The sequence below is a fragment of the Panthera uncia genome, chromosome D1, assembly GCF_023721935.1.
Source record: "Panthera uncia isolate 11264 chromosome D1, Puncia_PCG_1.0, whole genome shotgun sequence".
Lineage (NCBI taxonomy): Eukaryota > Metazoa > Chordata > Mammalia > Carnivora > Felidae > Panthera > Panthera uncia.
The window spans coordinates 54908826-54927841 of NC_064808.1; the positions used below are offsets into that span (position 1 = coordinate 54908826).

General features: G+C 45.3%; 1 protein-coding gene and 2 pseudogenes across 1 annotated transcript; all 3 read right to left on the reverse strand.

The window, feature by feature from the left end:
* Positions 1 to 748: 748 nt before the first annotated feature.
* On the reverse strand, positions 749 to 8221 carry UCP2 (uncoupling protein 2). Its single transcript, XM_049652163.1, has 8 exons — positions 7668 to 8221; positions 6746 to 6902; positions 3719 to 3942; positions 3333 to 3543; positions 2319 to 2513; positions 2136 to 2237; positions 1612 to 1792; positions 749 to 1216 (listed from the first exon to the last, which is right to left on the reverse strand). Exons 3-8 carry the CDS (start codon positions 3842 to 3844, stop codon positions 1102 to 1104), a joined length of 930 nt encoding a protein of 309 aa, XP_049508120.1. The 5' UTR covers positions 3845 to 3942; positions 6746 to 6902; positions 7668 to 8221; the 3' UTR covers positions 749 to 1101.
* An 18-nt stretch (positions 8222 to 8239) lies between these two features.
* Positions 8240 to 14952, reverse strand: LOC125929372 (protein FAM91A1-like; annotated as a pseudogene).
* Positions 14953 to 15776: 824 nt separating this feature from the next.
* Positions 15777 to 17149, reverse strand: LOC125929375 (protein FAM91A1-like; annotated as a pseudogene).
* Positions 17150 to 19016: the final 1867 nt, after the last annotated feature.

Genomic DNA, 19016 nt, shown 5'->3' on the forward strand with positions numbered 1-19016 from the left:
GAGATGCCTCAGGATTCTGGGACTTCAGAGTCCCCTACCCCTTGAAACATATGTAGAATCTGCTTTCCTGCCTCTGTGGACAGCTGGTAGGAACAGGAACAGGGAGGCTGACACCCTGTGCAGCCTAAGCCCTGGTTTGGCACTGCCTCCTTGGGATCTCCAGCCTAGGGAGAGGGTGAGTCTCCAAATGAAAGTATCCTCAAACTGAGGCCTCATGTTTTCCTTGCACCCTGTCCCACCCAGTGCAGTAAGAATGCCACCTAAGGGTGTGACTGTGGAGGATGAGAAGCAGCCAGACTTGTCCTCATGAGGTCTGGGACTTTGGAGAGGAAGTTTCCCATTTGTAGAATGGAATAAAAGTAGTTCACAGCATCTAAGATTCCCAAGTTCTCTAAATCTTCCACCGAACAAGGAGATGTTGAGCAGACAGTAGTACACTAATTTTGCAGATCAATAGGCCTGGGGCCAGCTGGAGCACCAGGCACTGGGTGAGTGGAAGCTCAAGTGTCCTAGTGAGAGCGAAGCTGTGACTCCCAGCTGCTCCCTCACTTACCACCTAAGCCCCAGGCCTGGTCTGGAAAGACAAATGAACTACATGACCTCCACAGGCCCCAGAATGGATGCTGGAAGCGGAAGGTGGGGCAGACCTCCCTTTCTAAGTCAGGTGGCTGCTCCGCTGTCTACCAGGTGCCAGAAGGACCCACTGAACCAAGACCTCTGGTAACAGCTATGAGAGAAGGAGGAGACACAAGGTTGAACCTGTTTTATGGGGGACATGCTGGCTGGGACTAGGGGCAGAACAAAGAGTTGGGCTTAGCTTTTCAAGGGACTGAAGGCTTGGGATCCTGGCTAGTTCCAGGCCTCCCACAGTGTCAACTGGGGTCAACTGTACTAGGACTGGGAGGCAACGGGGAGATGGGGTAGGGGAGAATGGGTAAGCATGTGGGGACAGGAAAGGGAGGTGGTGGGAAAGGGAGTGGAAGGAAGGAGTGAGGAGAGAGGGAAGGGAAGCAGGGCTTGGCTGGAGCCAAAGCCAAAGCCAAAGCCAAAGCCAAAGCCAAAGCCAAAGCCGGAGGTGGTTGGGTCAGCAGCAGGAGACACTCAAAAGGGAGCCTCCCGGGAAGTGCAGGCTGCCATGAGAGCCCGTTTGAGCTGCTCATAGGTGACAAACATCACCACGTTCCAGGAACCCAAACGGAGAAAGGAGGGCATGAACCTAGAAGGCAGAAAACACAGGTCATAGGGGGCACCTTGGTGACTCCTGAGGGCACTTCACCTCCCACTCACCCCAGTGGGCCATGGTATCCAATCCAACCTAGTTGCTCTGTCCCAAAGGAGGTTGTGAGGGCCCAGGGTGAACAGAGCCCCAGAGCCATGCGGCTCTGAGCAAGAATTCCCTGTGAGTCTCCATTTTAATACCCATAAGGTAGGAATGACAACTCTGGGAGGAACTAGTTAAGAGCATGAGGGAATGCCAGTGAAATACTAACACCAGGATCAGAATAGTTTGACACCTGGTTGCTAGTCAGTTCCAGGTGGTTCTCTCCCACCTGTGTGTAGGTATGGGTAGCTAGGAGGCTCGGGATTGGGTGGGGTGGATCAGAGGCTCACCCTTTGTAGAAGGCTCGGGGACCCTCCTTGTGGAGCATGGTAAGGGCACAGTGGCCAGCGCTGCTGTACTGGCCCGGGGCAGAGTTCATATATCTCGTCTTGACCACATCGACAGGGGAGGCGATGACAGTGGTGCAGAAGCCTGCCCCAAAGGCGGAAGTGAAGTGGCAAGGGAGGTCATCTGCGAAGGAGGAGCAGGAGAGGCAGTCAGGACTCCTTACCTCATCATTCCAGAAGGGAAGAGATTATCAAACTAGCTTAGGGGTTTTCTGGTTTTAGAGAAAGAGATGCCAGCGGGGATCTGTCCTGATGACCTAAAAGTCATTTAGCCTAGAGTCTAGCCTCAGTACCTCAGTGTGCAGTGGGAGCTTCATCCCAGCTGGCTTCAGTATGGTAAATCTAAACTCACTCCACAAGCATAGGGGAAGGAGGATGAAAAGATGTGAGACTCAGGCAACCAGACCCTCACATCTGATCCTAGGTTGGGGGAAGGGCAAGACCCAGAACCATTTATACTAACTCACCTGTCATGAGGTTGGCTTTCAGGAGGGCGTCCTTGATGAGATCGTAGGTCACCAGCTCAGCACAGTTGACAATGGCATTACGAGCAACATTGGGAGAGGTCCCTACAGGAGGAAAAAATACTGATGTGAGACCAGAGACTAGAGGAGGAGGAAGACAGGGAAGAAGAAACACCTGGTACACACCTTTCCAGAGTCCCCGGAACCCTTCCTCTCGGGCAATGGTCTTGTAGGCATCGACAGTGCTTTGGTATCTCCGGCCACTTCCAGCCCGGGCCTGAGCTTGGAATCGGACCTTTACTACATCTGTGGGCTGGGCCACAGCCACAGCCAAGGCCCCTGTGGTGCTGCCTGCCAGGAGGCGGCTCCCGATGCCGGCATCTGTGGAAGAAACATGGGGGGGTCAGTGCCCAGCTGGGATTGTACTAATTTTCCACCTCTCTTCACTAAAAATCACCTCATCACTGTAATCTCTTGCCTTCTGGGAATAGGATTCAGACAAGTTCTTGCTCTAAAAACTCCTTGCATCAAAGAAAATAACACCTTGAATGTCTACTACTTGCTACCCAATGGGACAAAGCAAGGAGTGGGACAAAATGAGACCTAGCTCAACAGGGTAAGTCACAATCATTTCCACCTGACAAGTGGAAACCCAAGGCTCAGAGAGAAGTGGCCTTCCAAGGCCTTAGATTCATAAGACTTGGGTTCGCATGCCAGATCTATTTCTCCTTGCCATGTTATCTCAGGAAAAGTTAACCTTTTGATCTGGGTTCTCAGTTTTCACATATGTAAAAAGGAGGTGGGCATAGCATGCGAGGTAAAATGGAAGAGTGCTAGCTTTGGAAGCAAAAGTCCTGGGTGTGTTTTCTGGCTCCTCATTGTGTGCTCTTGGCCAAGTACTTTCCACCCAGCAAGGCTCAGTCTCTTCATCTCTAACATGGGGATGATACCACCTACTCTCAGAGTAGTGGTGGGGACTGTCATGGGATGATGCCCTGCACAGAACCTGGCACAGCCCAGGTGCTCAAGAATCATTAGGAGAATCAAGGTGCCTTCCAGTTCTCAGTTCCTCTGATCCTCCTAGGGATCTTAGAGCCTAAAGAAGCTATGCAGCAAATCATCAATCAAGGATGATTTGATTGGATTGGTCATCACCAAGGAGAAAAGGTCAAGGGGCCCATGGCCCAGCTCCACACTCACGCTCAGAACCCTTGGTGTAGAACTGCTTGACAGAGTCGTAGAGGCCGATGCGGACAGAAGCAAAGCTCATCTGGCGCTGCAGGCCGGCGACCAGCCCATTGTAGAGGCTGCGGGGGCCCTCAGTGCGCACCATGGTCAGGATGGTGCCCAGCACGCCACGGTACTGGGCGCTGGCTGCGGCCCGCGCTGGTCCCTGCCTTTCTCCTTGGATCTGCAAGGCCAAGATGGGTGGTTATAGGGGTTGGCAGGTTGTCCTCCCCATCTCTTGCCATCCCTGCGCTCCAAAGTTTACACAGTCCCAAACACCCCACTGGCCCTTAAGGAGTCTATATCTTGGGGCAGAGTAGACTAGACAACATTGGGAACCGCAGGCTTTCTGCCCTCACCTGCAGCCGGACTTTAGCGGTGTCCAGAGGAAAGGTGATGAGATCTGCAATGCAGGCAGCTGTGCCAGCCCCCAGGAACTTCACAGTGGCGGTAGGGGGTACATCTGTAGCCTTGAACCCAACCATAATGCTGATTTCCTCCTATCTCCCAGGAGATGGAGAAAGATGGAGAAGGGGGCACCTTCGGTCAGCACCAAGACGAGATAGAGGAACTCTGCCGGAATCTAAGCCAAGGAGAGAGAAGCCCCATTGGCAGCAGCATGCACAGTCCCTCCCTGCTTACCACCCCACCCCCACCTTCCCTGACAGCACCACTTCCCTAAGCAAGAACCAGGGCAGCCTCATGAAGGAAAACAGGAGTGAGCTCTGGAGGTACTCAAGTAGGGGCTAGAGAAGCAATTCCTGCCTGAGGAGAACACATTTTGTGAAGAGCCCCCTCCCTTTTACTATAGGAAGAGTCTGGATCAGGGCTATCTTAGTGCTGACAAACTGGCACTGACTCATCCTTTTGTCTGCTGGGTGCAGAGATTTCACTGATGATACCGGCATGCCTACTTCTGCAGATCTGTCTGAAGGACAGGCAGAAGTGGGGAAAAGGTTTCAGTCAGACCAAGATCTGAAAGGCACAGGCTCATAGGCTTATGCCCTGGATTTCTTAAGTAGGAGAGGTTCCTATGGGTCTCAAATTATCTAAGTCTAGAAGAAAAGGAATGGAGAAGACCAGTTCAGTCCCTTCTCAGCCCAGTCTAATTCTCCTCCCCAGCCCCACACAACTTGGGCTCTCTAGAGTCATTCTTTCAACAAGACTGCTTTGCTGGGCACTGGCTCACTGAGATGCAGGAGACAATATCAACCCTAGATGGGGCTTACTGCCTGGCACAGGGCATGGGCAGGTGATTCAAGCTACATTTGGGGCTTGCAGGACATACTCTGAAAATGCAGCAGGAACAACTAACTCCATCAGGAGAGAGGTAATATTCAGCTGGGCCTTGAAGGATCCTGGACAACTCTCAGGGCTGAAAGTAGGTACACAGACACTGGACTCTCTCCCCCTGGCCTATTGTGTGACCCAGGGAAAACAGTCTCCCTCTCTAGCCAGTTTCCTCTCCTTCAACAAAGGGGATCCACATCTTCACCACAGGAGGGGCAGGGATAGGGAGGTGCAGATCAGAGCTACAAAGACACAGGAAACCAAAAGCTCCATTTTGTTCTCAGAGTTGAACAACACCCTTCTCTGCGGCCTCTGCTGCCCTTCCCCGGGGAGGAAGTGAGCCCAGCACCCCAGTGGGGGAGGTGACCTGCTTCTCTCTCCCCTGAGCTCACTTCTCTCACTTCACTTCACCAGGAGCAGCTGCTCTGAGCCTAGCCTGATTGGTCGCCCATGTCGCTGGGGCCATAAGGAAAATGCTGGCCAGCAGAGGGAGGATGTGGTTGGAGTCAGTTGTGAACACAAAGACCCATGGAAACAAACAGCTCACAGCTTCTTCCTCCTGAGCTTCTCTACTCCAGGCGTCTGGGGCCAACAGGGAAATCCAGAGGCTACTCACCACTCAGTTGCATCCGGATCTACTATAGGCCAGGTCCTGGCCTTATTGGAGTTTCCCTGGAGTCTGGCCTACATGAGGCTCAGTGAAGATTGGTACTCACATGGGTTGATGAAGGAGCTCCAGACTCCCCAGCTTCCCTGTTCTGACATATCTATCTATCCCCCAGAACTTGTTGGATACATTCCCCATCCCACCGCCCGGGGCACTCTATTAGCTCATTTACTCTTCAGAGCTGCCCTGTGAGGTGGCTGCCTTATTTCCATGTTACAGATGAGGGAACTTGGTAAGAGCCACAGCTACAACCTCCAAAGCTTATTAGATTTGCTCTGCACTGGTGTCCAGAACATTTCTCTCCTGCTGTTTTCTCAGCCCCCGGCACAGGCAGGGCTTTTATTTATTTTTTTTCAACGTTTTTTATTTATTTTTGGGACAGAGAGAGACAGAGCATGAACGGGGGAGGGGCAGAGAGAGAGGGAGACACAGAATCGGAAACAGGCTCCAGGCTCCGAGCCATCAGCCCAGAGCCTGACGCGGGGCTCGAACTCACGGACCGCGAGATCGTGACCTGGCTGAAGTCGGACGCTTAACCGACTGCGCCACCCAGGCGCCCCACAGGCAGGGCTTTTAACAAGAAAACACCCAAGTTCTCTCATGCCAATTTTTTTAAAAAAAAACTTAAATTTTTAGCTTTTTTTTTATTTTTTATTTTTTTATTTTTGAGAGACAGAGAGAGACAGAGCATGAGTGGGGGAGGGACAGTGAGAGGGAAACACAGAATCCGAAGCAGGCTCCAGGTTCTGAGCTGTCAGCACAGCTCAAGCCCACAAAACCATGAGGTCAAGACCTGAGCCGAAGTCGGACGCTTAAATGACTGAGCCACCCAGGTGCCCCACTCTCATGCCAATTTGACAGTTCTGAGAAGGTTCAGGCAAAGAATGTCCCTTCTCTGGGCATCAGAGACCTGAAAAGTGAGTCTATCGTGTCCTGACCTTGAGCTGGGTCACAGTGTTGTGAAGGCCAGAGAATAAGGCCCAGCCTCTGTCCATCTCAAAGACAAATGCACAGAGGCTCAGTTGCCATTCTGAATGTTGCTTTGGGTTTGTCAGGTCTTTTAGAGGTTGAGTATGGGGGCTATGGCCACTTGTGCTAAAGACCCTACTAAGAAGAGATAATAAAACTCAGGCCTCAGGAATTTGTCCTAGCTCTGCTGCTGACTCCCGGGATGACCAAGGACTAATCACTGTCCCATCTAGGCTTCAATTTCTTCCTTTGTAAATATGGGGACCACCATCCCTGCCTAGTCAAGATCAGCTTAAAGGATAGAATGAGACCAGGGATAAAGGAAAGTGTTTTGTGAATTCTGAAGAGCAACTTCACTGGGGTGGTGGTAGTTATTTTTGCTAACGTCCCACTGACCCCCACCCCCAGGCCAAAGCACTAGTAGGCAACAGAAGACCCTCCCCTTAGAGTGGATTCTTACCCGGCTTTGTAAGGTCTCACGCTGAGGCCTCCAAGATCAAGCTTCTCTAAAGGCATCCCATTCTTCAAAGCTGCCAGTGGCTATCATGGCCCGATCCCCTTGGTTTTCCATAGAAAATGGCTGGGAGACGAAACACCTAATAGTCATACTATGTGTCCTGTGGATGAGGGGAAAGAGGAGTTTAGTAAGGAAATATGCCTTTAAGGATCACACTCCAGCTAGAAAAGGGCCACCTGCCCAAGGCACACAAGCTCAGTCCTTCAGGGTGGAGGTGGGGAGGAGTAAGGAATAGGGTCTATTTCACCCAGGGTAGCTGGGGACTAATTAAGTACACACACTGGAGGGGGGGAAATGAACCCAGGAATCCCCCCTCCCCTGTCTGCTCTCTTAGTAGACACATTGATTCTCTTCCAGATTTCTGCTTTAGAGGCACTCTGTACTCTGAAGAAGCAGCCTCCCAACGCAGTCAGCAGATTCTGGTGAGTGGGAGTGTTGTACGCGGTCATGATAGGTCAGAGACTCGCCGAGAATCGACTAGCACCCAGCCGCGAGCTGTGAGGAGGTTAGAGGGGCTGGGAACAGGCCCTGCTCAAAACTTCGTCTCAGCCTGGGGGATGGAAAGTCATTCTGGTCGTTGCAGTCGCGCCGAAGGCCCCCACCCAAAAGCAGGGCTGGGAATCCTGGGCGAGGGGAGAGAGAAGGGTGGAGGCTTAAATTATTGAGCCAATTGAAGGTGAGAGGTAAACAAAAGGGGAGAGAAAAAGAGTGAGAGAAAAAGAAAAAGAGGATAGAGAAGAAAAATTCAAGATAGGCTGGGAGAAGAAGAGAGAAATTAGAAGGGCGCGGGTCCTCGCTGCCGGGGTGGCGGGAGTGCCGCAGGTTTAGCGGGCTCAAGGCTAGGGCGGGCGGGGCCCGGGCTCACCCGGCCGAAGGGAGAACAAGAGCGTGCTGGCAACTCTGTTGTCTGTCGGCGGGCGGAGGGCGCGTGGAGAGAGCACGGACAGTACTCAAACCGAAAACGTGTCCGGCGAGTCTACAATGGGGTCGCTGGAGGCTGCCGCGCTTTAGGTCTCGGGGGCGGGGCCTGCGGGGCTGGGCGGGGCCTGCGGGGCTGGGCGGGGCCTGCGAGGCGGGGCCTCTAGTTACCGCCTTTCGGCAAAGGCTGTCCGGCGTGAAGTTCTGTGCGCGCCTTCCTCCACTCCCATTTCCGTGCGGGCGGATCCTCGCGTCCATCCGTCTCCTCACACATCCCCGTTCCGCCAACCTCTTGGTGAGAATGGCAAGGCGGACGCCCGGAAAGAAGCAGAAGCAGCTCAGGGTCACACACGCCTCTGCTCCCCCTGTATCCCGCTAGGGCTCTTTCTAATACGCTCCAGAAGCTCGGATGAGAGCGTACTCCCCCCTTTACCGGCTCTGCAACCCCTGACTCCGCAAACAGAACTCCAGCCTCCTGAGTCCTCCGCGGGGCGGGGCCTCGCGGCCGCTGGAAATTGGTTAAAGCCGCCGCGTTGCCGGAGGAAGGAGCCAATCCGAGGTGGAGCGGCAGGTGGCGGCTAACCGCCAACAGCCGCGAGGTGCCGCTGGGCTTCCGGCGTACGCCCGCGGCACTCTGGCCTTGCCCAGGGGATCCAGGGGACTTCCGATCTGGGCGGGACGGAGGCACCCAGCGTGACGCTCCCGCGCCCATTTACACCTGGGTGCGCGGGCCGGCGCCCCTCGAGTGAGAAGGCGGAACAGGGCCCGGGCCTGCTGTGCGCCCAACCAGGCGATGAGAAAGTAACTTAGATGAGCTGAACCTGGGTCCCCTTCAGTCGGCTGGCAGTCCTGTTGGGGTGACAGACACGCAAAAAAACAGTAATTGTGTCCTGTGGCTGGGACAAATATAACGTTTGGGGAGTAGGACTCTTGTTCACCCTTGGCTTCGCCCTTTCTTCCTATGTTTTTGTCCTTGTTGGCCTCCCAGCACCATTGAATGGATTAATCGAAGAGGAGGAAGACGTCTCTCTGACTAGATTGTAAACTTCTAGAGAGCAGGAAGCTCTTTATTTTTAGTGTCACAACATCAAGGGCCTGCATATAGTAGGCTGTGTGCATGCTGTTTGGGCTGCTGTTGAAAATGTCTGAAAAAGTGTAAATGGGAGGATCAGGGGAAATGAACATTTGGTGACTGCAATTACTGTGTTCACATTCAGTGTGAATACTTAACGTAATCTTGTGAGGCTGATATTAACCTCAGTTTTACGCGGAAACAGAGTCCCAAAGAAGTGAAATCACCTGCGTAATGTCACACAGCTGGGAAGTGGTGAGCTGCGATTTAAATCCTGGTTTATCAGCCTCCAATGTGTTTGTTTTCTGAATTGTCCACAAGAAATGTCAGCTGAAAATAACTGGCATGGGACTGGATAATTATAGCAGGAAAGAAAAACACTGAACACGTGGTCTTGGCAGAAGCAGAAGAAAAGTGGAAACTGAGAAGTCAAGCTGGAGAATTATTCTGGCACTGTGGAATCTCCCATCCACTAGCTGCTCTGGCTTTTCCACAAGCTTCTGTGTCTTGCTGTGATGAAATGATTCCCAGATTGCTCTGTGACTGGTGGTGAAACTGCTGAACTTGAGAAGGCAGAAAGAACAAGATGGAACTAATGGCCTCAAAATGAAAGCACCACCCTGATTGCCAAAACAGGGAAGAATTGACCAAAGACTATATACCCATGAGATGTTTGTTTATCCCTTGCGAAATTCAAGGGCTGTTAAAAAGATGATGTGTGAACCTTTAAAAAAAGAAGTAGAGATTACCAGGACCCAGCATGAATTTCTTAAGAAGAAATCCTGTTAAATTCTCTTAACACAAGAGTTTGAAAACAAAAATAAACAACGACACCCCCCCCCCCCCCCCGCCAATTCTCTTTTATTTCGGATGGAGCCAAGCAGATGAGAGCAATGCTACTGACACTTTATCTGTGGACTTTTAGCAAGCAGCTTGTCCAAGTCAAAAGATGTCCTGTAGACAGATTAGAGAATGTATGCATACAGGTAAGTGCATTTAAAAAACTTGTTTCACATCTATTTCATTAAATACATACATACTGCAGTTTATTTGTAAATGTATGTGCCAATAATCAAATTGACAAGGTTTATAATGTTGATATCATACCAGAAAACAATCCATTGTATTTACAGTTTTGAAACTTTAACATTTTAAATACAAACTGTTTGAAACAGTGAAAATGGAAAAGACACAAGAATGCCAAAGAGAATTGAAAACATCAAATAATTAAGCCAACATGAGAAAATATTAAACATTTCAAATGTCTCTGGTAATTTTAAAATATTGGGTAGGTTGGCTATGTTAACTCCCCCACCCCCAAAATAAACACAAAATTATCTGGTTGCATTTTTTTAAAGCTTAGTTATTTTATTTATTAATTTATTTTTAAATTTACATCCAAGTTAGCATATAGTGCAACAATGATTTCAGTAGATTCCTTAATGCCCCTTACTCATTTAGCTTACCCCCCTCCCACAACCCCTCCAGGAACCCTTTGTTCTCTATATTTAAGAGTCTCTTATGTTTTGTCCCCCTCCCTGTTTTTATATTCTTTTTGCTTCTCTTCCCTTATGTTCATCTGTTTTGTCTCTTAAAGTCCTCATACGAGTGAAGTCATATATTTGTCTTCTCTGATTAATTTCACTTAGCATAGTACCCTCTAGTTCCATCCACATAGTTGCAAATGGCAAGATTTCATTCTTTTTGATTGCCGAGTAATACTCCATTGTATCTATATACCACATCTTCTTTAGCCATTCATCCATTGATGGACATTTGGGCTCTTTCCATACTTTGGCTGTTGTTGATAGTGCTGCTATAAACATTGGGGTGCATGTGCCCCTTCAAAATGGCATACCTGTATCCCTTAGATAGATAACTAGTAGTGCAATTGCTGGGTTGTAGGGTAGTTCTATTTTTAATTTTTTGAAGAACCTCCATACTGTTTTCCAGAGTGGCTGCACCAGTTTGCATTCCCACCAGCAATGCAAAAGAGATCCTCTTTTTCCACATCCTCACCAACATCTGTTGTTGCCTGAGTTGTTAATGTTATTCATTCTGACAGGTGTGAGGTGGTATCTTATTGTGGTTTTGATTTGTATTTCCCTGATGAGTGATGTTGAGCATTTTTCATGTGTTGGTTGGCCATCTGGATGTCTTCTTTGGAGAAGTGTCTACTCATGTTTTTTGCCCATTTTTTCACTGGATTATTTGGTTTTTGGGTGTTGAGTTTGATAAGTTCTCTATAGATTTTGGATACTAACCCTTTATCTGGTATGTCATTTGCAAATATCTTCTCCCATTCTGTTGGTTGCCTTTTAGTTTTGCTGATTGTTTCCTTTGCCGTGCAGAAGCTTTTTATTTTGATGAGGTCCCAGTAGTTCATTTTTGCTTTTGTTTCTCTTGCCTTCAGAGACGTGTTGAATAAAAAGTTGCTGCAGCCGAAGTCAAAGAGGTTTTTTTGCCTGCTTTCTTCTCTAGGATTTTGATGGCTTCCTGTCTTACATTTAGGTCTTTCATCCATTTTGAGTTTATTTTTGTGTATGGTGTGAGAAAATGATCCAGATTCATTTTTTCTGCATGTCGCTGTCCAGTTTTCCTAGCACCACTTGCTGAAGAGACTGTTTTTATTCTATTGAGTATTCTTTCCTGCTTTGTCAAAGATTAGTTGGCCATACGTTTGTGGGTTCATTTCTGGGTTCTCTATTCTGTTCCATTGATCTGAGTGTCTGTTTTTGTGCCAGTACCATACTGTCTTGATGATTACAGCTTTGTAATACAGCTTGAAGTCTGGGATTGTGATGCCTCCTGCTTTGGTTTTCTTTGTTGAGATTGCTTTGGCTATTTGGGGTCTTTTGTGGTTCCATACAAATTTTAGGATTGCTTGTTCTAGCTCTGTGAAGAATGCTGGTGTTATTTTGACAGGTATGGCATTGAATATGTAGATTGCTTTGGGTAGTATTGACATTTTAATAATACTTGTTCTTCCTCTCCAGGAGCATGGAATATTTTTCCATTGTTTTGTGTCTTTTTCAATTTCATTCATAAGCTTTCTATAGTTTTCAGTGTATAGATTTTTCACCCCTTTGGTTAGATTTATTCCTAGGTATTTTATTGATTGCATTTTTAAAAATTTTTATTTTTAATTTTTTTAAGTTTATTTATTTTTGAGAGAGAGAGGCAACGCAAGTGGGGGAGGGGCAGAGAGAGAGAGGGAGACAGAAAATCTCAAGCAGACTCTGCCCTGTCAGGATGGAGCTTGATGTGGGGATTGAACTCACGAAACCATAAGATCATGACCTGAGCCAAAACCAAGAGCTAGATGCTTAACTGACTGAGCCACCTAGGCTCCCCTGATTGCATTTTTTTAAACATTTTTTTAAATGTTTTATTCATTTTTGAGACAGAGAGAGACAGAGCATGAGCAGGGAGGGGAGGGGCAGAGAGAGAGGGAGACACAGAATTCAAAGCAGGCTCCAGGCTCTGAGCTGTCAGCACAGCTGACGCGGGGCTCCAATTCACGAACCTCGAGATCATGACCTGAGCCGAAGTCAGACACTTAACCAACTGAGCCACCCAGGCGCCCCTCCCCTGATTGCATTTTTAAAAAGATTTTATTTTTATGTAATTTCTACACCCAACTTGGTGCTTGAACTCAGAACCCCAAGATCAAGGGTCAAATGTTCCACCAACTGAGCCAGCCAGGTGCCCCTGATTGCATATTTTAGAAAAATCAAGGGGTACCTGGATGGCTCAGTCGGTTAAGTGTCAGACTTCAGCTCAGGTCATGCTCCTGCCTGCCTCAGTACCTGTGCTGAGCATGGAGCCTGCTAGGGATTCTCTCTCTCCCTTTCTCTCTCTGCCCCTCCCCTGCTTGTGTGTGTGCACATGCACGTGTGTGTGCACTGTCTCTGCTCCTCCCCAACACACTCTCTCAAAATAAATAAACTTAAAAAAATATATAGGGTTTGTTACTTGCCAGTGAAGATTCATTAAAGATTTTTTGTTGTTGTCTTTTTTAAGTTTATTTATTTATTTTGAGAGAGAGTGTTGGGGAGGGACAGAGACAGTGGGAGAGAAAGAATCCCAAGCAGGGTCCATGCTGTCAGTGTGGAGTCCAACTCAGAGCTCAGTTCCGCAAACTGTGAGATCATGACCTGAGCAGAAACCAAGAGCTGGTTGCTTAACCAACTGAGCCACTCAGGTCCCCCAGCAAACCCTGTATTTTAAATGTTGAATTAGAAAAACACTGTTAAGAGTTCAAAGATGCATGTTTAGTCAGCAATAAAAAGGAATGAAGTACTGATACATGCTACAACAAGGATGAACCTTGAAAACATTTTGCTAAGTCAAGCCTGTCACAAAAGACCACATATTGTATGCTTCCACTTGTATGAAATGTCAGAATAGACGACTCTATAGAGGCAGAAAGTAGAGCTAGGAGGGATAGAGGGCATTGGGGCATGACAGGTAAAGGGTAAGGAGAGGGTGGTTGTTTTGGGATGATGAAAATGTTCTAAAATTGGTTGTGGTGATGGTTGCACAACTCTGAATATACCAAAAAACTGTTGGCTTTCCCTTTAAATGAGTGAATTGTATGGTATGTTAATTATATTTCAATAATGCTGATACAAAAAAAAAGAAAAAAGGAAAAAACCAAAACAAATAAAATGCAAATTGGACCAAGTTAACACCCTTTAAAGCGCTGCTTGATGCACTTTGAATGAATTCTAAATGGGTTAAAAAAAATGTTTTCCAAAACTTCTCATGAGATGTCAGTGAATCTTTATAGTCTGAGTTAAGACCTTATGAAACGGCTAAATTATACATAACTTGCTGATTTGTATACCTTCCACAAGGTTCAATTGATACACATAATTTATAGATATCCACAGGAATTCTTAATGCCTCATCAAATTTCTCAGTACTGGATATTTATTGTTTTATACTCTTTCTACTCTAAATACCAAGAAGTCTTTTCATAGGAAGAGATAAATCTCTTCCCATTATCCCCAAAAGCATAGGTTTTGTTATGTATTTTGTTACATATAAAATTAAACCAGATTTATGTTTGATAAACTGACACATAAAATCACCATTACAGTGTTCATAGTGACTGCTTATAAATGTCGACAGTCATCATAAAGCCTATAAAGTTTATCGTTAGATTTATAAAATGAAATGCAGATTGATTCAAGATGAAAAAATACAGTGCTGATTGCTAAAAAGCTCTTTGTTAAAAAAAAAAGAACTTAGGGGTCAAAAAAATTTTTTTCGAAGTAGCTCTTTGTTGCATTAGGATGTGCTATAATGAACAGGATTCCAAACACTATTAAATGTTTCCCAAACTACAGCACAAAGCACTTTGAACATCATTTAAGTAGAAGTTATACCTCACCAGCAGGATGCTTTTTAGTGACTGGCACTATAAAGCACACCTTAAGAAAGATAGAAGACACCAAGTGTGAATAACAAATGTTGTTGTTATAAAATTATTGCAAATGAATTGAGGAAGGTGACTGTCTATTCCATTCTGATAAGATGCTGTCTCTAAATATTGCATTATTTGCAAGAAATGAGACTTCCATACCAACCTAAGACGGTAAAGCAAACTTGAAAAAGTGGCTTCAGTGTGAATATCCAGTGTTAAAACTCCTTCCTAGAATGAATGAAAAGTTAAGGACATGTAGACATAGTTTTGTACCAGAATGAAGGGGTTTTTTTTGTTTGTTTTTTTTGACAGCTTTCTTTTCTGCAAAGTTTGTGTGTAGCAGTTTTCCTATAAACTTTCTCATTAATTCAGAGCTAAACAGGAATTTCAAAGCACAGATCAAGAAGAAACCAGTGGGCTTCTGTTGTGGCAACATCAGAGTTCTGTTTTGTTGTTCAATCTGTAGTTGCTTCCTCAGTGACCATTTCAAATCATTCTCTACTTTCATTTGCTCTGAGCCGGAAGTGAAATCAGGTTCTCCTTTCTTCTCAGAAACATCACCAAGTCTTCCGTTTGTAAATTGTTTAGAAGCATACAACATGGTAACATAACCACAAAAATCCCTGCAAACCCATTTTGTCCCTTAGCATTTGCAGTGCTTTATGGACAATCATATTAACATCACTCATGACTCTCCTTGTAGTTGTTTCATCAAGTGGGAAAGATTTCTTCCATCCCGTTGTTCAATATTATGAGCATATCTAAAGTAGGAATTATTTCAGGATTAGGACCCCAAGGCATTATTAATGTTTAATAATAACCATGAAATATGGGGTGTCTGGGTGGCTCAGTCAGTTAAGTGTCTGACTCTTGGTTTTGGCTCAAGTTATGATCTCACGGTTTTGTGAGTTAGAGTTCCACGTCAGACCCCACACTGACAGTGTGGATCCTGCTTGAGATTCTCTGTCTCTCCCTTCTCTCTGCCCCTCCCCAACTTGCTCGCGCATGCTCCCTCTCTCTCCTTCTCTCAAAATAAACAAATAAACTTAAAAAAATAATAACCATGAAATCTCTATGATAGTTTTTGAAGTCTTATGCTTTTGGACAGTAAAAGAAAATGGGTATCTGACTTCTGGGTGGTGACTTCTAGATAATGGATCTAAATAATGCTGAGCAGGGGGCACCTGGATGGCGCAAGTCAGTTAAGCGTCTGACTTTGGGTCAGGTCATGATCTCACGGTTCATGGATTTGTGAGTTCCAAGTCCTGCATGGGGCTCTCTGTTGTCAGCATGGAGCCTGCTTCAGATCTTTTGTCTCCCTCTCTCTCTGCCCCTCCCCTGCTCACTCTCTCTCTCTCAAAAATAAATAAACATTAAAAAACAGCAACAATAAAATGCCAAGCAATACTATTGCCAATGGGTTGATCTATTAGAGAAGCTGTGGAAACAAGCAATTTATAATTTTTGTGTAGAACTCTGCTTCAAGTTGTAGAATTCAAATCAGGAAGGCTTTTACAATGTAAGAGATTCAGAAGAAAACCATAATTGGGTTGTTACTGTGATGCAGAGACAGTATTTTGTTTCTTTAAGTACCTGATCAAAATATTTCTGCAGTCTGCACTTCTCCTTCCTAAGTGTTTTGAATCTTTTCTAATTCTGTTAAGGAAGCTGTCCAGAGACTCATGTGAGAGTTTGCCAACTTTAGGTGAAAGATTTCTCATCGTTAAAAAGGCAAGAGTTGAGTCAGATAGGAAAACAATATCTTTGTGTATCCTGCAGACAGACCCAAACTGCTTATCCTGGCAGTGTCAGCTGGATGTAGTATGGATATCAGAGCTGACACAGCTTCTTGTTCAGGACTCCTGCCTTCTTCACCATGCCATGGTAGGAGTATCTTTTGTAGATATAAACTACTTTTAAATTTGTTTACACAGGGTACATTCCACCATGATGAATGAAGTTGATCCAGATTTATTACTTGTCTCTTATGTGCAAAGCCCAATCAGCAATACATGGAAACATCATTCTTAACCAATGATAAGTCTCCCTCAAGGACATTTGCAAGCTCAGCAACATTAGTATGCTTATCTATTGAAAGATAATGCATAGTTTCAAAGTAATCACCTAGTCATCAGGCATTCAGTTCATTATAAAACCTTCAAGAGAATGAAATTGTCATCAGAGATTGATTTATTTATTCAAAGAAATAAATCCTTTGTTATATAAACTATGTACCACATTATAATCTACTGATCCAGAGAGTTGGGGACCTGAATCAGTGATCTTCACGGTAGTATATTCCTCAGGCAAAATTCATATCTTTATGTCATTTTTGTGATCTGACCAGTTTATATTACCTACCATATCTCTATGGGATTTTCCACTGGTTTTATTGGTAGAGGATGTGACCTTTCCCCCAAATTTCAAAAAGAAAAAATGTAGTGATCCATATTGATTCATAATATCAATGTACTACTGTCTTTTAACGCCATGAAATTGTAGACAGTCCCGGACAACTGGACAATGAAGCATAACTCTTCTCAGTTTTCAAAATGTCATTGATCATCTCAGCATAATGCAAAAATGGTATTATCTCAGTCCCACAATATCCAATAAATGGTAAAGGTACAGCATGAAACCGTCTAGAGTATAATAGCTCCTCAAAGTATTTGTACTCATCTTCCTTGACATGTTTATGTTCTATTTCTGTATCATAACTGATGGTGGACACATAGAGGACAACCTACTTTGCACATTTTCTCTGTGAATTTTAAAGACCCTGTCACCTACTGGCTAGCAGCTTGCTCTGTGGGCAGTATGCCTTATGTGGAGCTCTCTGTCTATGGTGTGAGGGCCCTGGGACAGCTCGAGGGAGCATACTAGAGGCCTGGTACCTTACACTTTGGAATTTCCCAGGCTGCCCCATGGTGAAGGCTCCAGACAGCTCAGCTTGGCAGAGAACAGAGAACAGTGTTAGGAGCGCATCAGAGGACTCAGTTTCTTTATTAAATTATATTTTGAGGGAAAAAAAATAACTTTTAAAATCTCTTTTTTATAAATAACTCTCTAAGCCCTAATGTATTCCCATATGTGGCCATTCCTCAAATTTCTTTTTTTTTTCTTTTTTTTTTTTAATTTTTTTTTTTTAACATTTATTTATTTTTGAGACAGAGAGAGACAGAGCATGAACGGGGGAGGGTCAGAGAGAGAGGGAGACACAGAATCCGAAACAGGCTTCAGGCTCTGAGCAGTCAGCACAGAGCCCGACGCGGGGCTCGAACCCACGGACAGTGAGATCGTGACCTGAGCTGAAGTCGGACGCTTAACCGACTGAGCCACCCAGGCGCCCCCAAATTTCAATGGAGAGATGGGAGAATGTGTTAATTTTGCTTCTCTCTATTTCAAAATGTTTGTCTTTATGACTGTTTTACTTTTAGCTTTCCTATATCCTTCCCAGAGTGAGCCCTCTCACCTATTCCCATTATTCTGTCCTCTACTGTTTTCTCCAGGACCTTGTTTCTGTAATCTGTTGCCCTTGTCTTCAGTTTTTCCTTTCTTCTACTTTGTGTGTATGTGTGTGTATGTGTCTGCATGTGTAATTTGAAAGGAACCCTCAGGACTTTCTTCTACCTTGGCTTTTCCCCTCTTCTTCCTTTCTCTGCCACACTTTGCAAACAATTGGCTCTCCTCAGACTTCTCAGCCTCTGGCACAACTCTTATGTATTTGATGAATGAATAAAGGAATGATCTCACATTCATCTCATTCACTTTATGCCAGCCACACACACAGCCTTCTTTCCATTCTCTGAACATGCCAGGCTTATCCCCGTAGGGCCTGTGGACTGCTTGTTTCCTTATCCTGAACACTTCCTCGGATCTTTGCCTGGCCAGCTCGTCTCATCATCCACACACACACACACACACACACACACACACACACACAGATATACAGACACACAGAGGTGTACCCGCACACACGCTTCTCAGAGATCACCAGTGGACTGTTTTTAAGAATTAGTGCACTTTTAAAGTAAACTTTTTATTGAAGCATAACATATAAAACAGTGCACAAACCATAAGTGTATAGCATGATAAACTTTCAAAAAGTGAATACCCCTATATAATGAGCACACATCTCAAGAAACAATATTATTTGTCAATGATACCTTAGTAAAACTGAAAATAATAAAATTAAAATTAAAAAAAGAAACATTATTAACACCTCACTACCTCTGTTCACCCAAAGAATAACCACTATCTTGATTTGTTTGTCTTTTTATTTACTTATTTATTTATTTATTTATTTAAGTAGGCTTCACACCCAGCTTTGAGCTCAACATGGGGCTTGAACCCATGACCCTGAGATCAAGACCAAGATCAGGAGTCAGATGCTTAACTGACTGAGCCACCCAGGCACCCCACTACTATCTTGATTTCTACATATTTCAAATATTTGTCTGTTTTTAAACATCACGTAAATGGAATTATACATTGTGTACTATTATGTGTCTTTTACTCAACATTGTGTTTGTGAGATTTATCCAAGGTACATGAAGCTGTAGTTAATTCTCATTGCTTTATAGTATTCCATCATATGAATATATCCAACTTATCCATTCTATTGTTGACGGGCATTTATGTTGTTTTTGGTTTTTGTCTATTACAGTAGTACTGCTGTGAACTAAGGCATAACCTTTTCCACTACAGCCTTATTGAGTGCAACTTAAATACCATATAATTCACCTATTGCTAAATGTACAGTTTTATTGATTCTTAGTAAATTTATATAGCTG

Excerpts from the sequence above, each read along its gene's own strand:
- UCP2 (XM_049652163.1), bottom strand. The coding sequence starts at position 3,844 with ATGGTTGGGTTCAAGGCTACAGATGTACCCCCTACCGCCACTGTGAAG. Across the intron at positions 2,514-3,332 it reads CTACACCAAGGGTTCTGAGC|ATGCCGGCATCGGGAGCCGC; the intron begins GTGAGTGTGGAG and ends TTTCTTCCACAG. Across the intron at positions 1,217-1,611 it reads CCCCGAGCCTTCTACAAAGG|GTTCATGCCCTCCTTTCTCC; the intron begins GTGAGCCTCTGA and ends TCTGCCTTCTAG.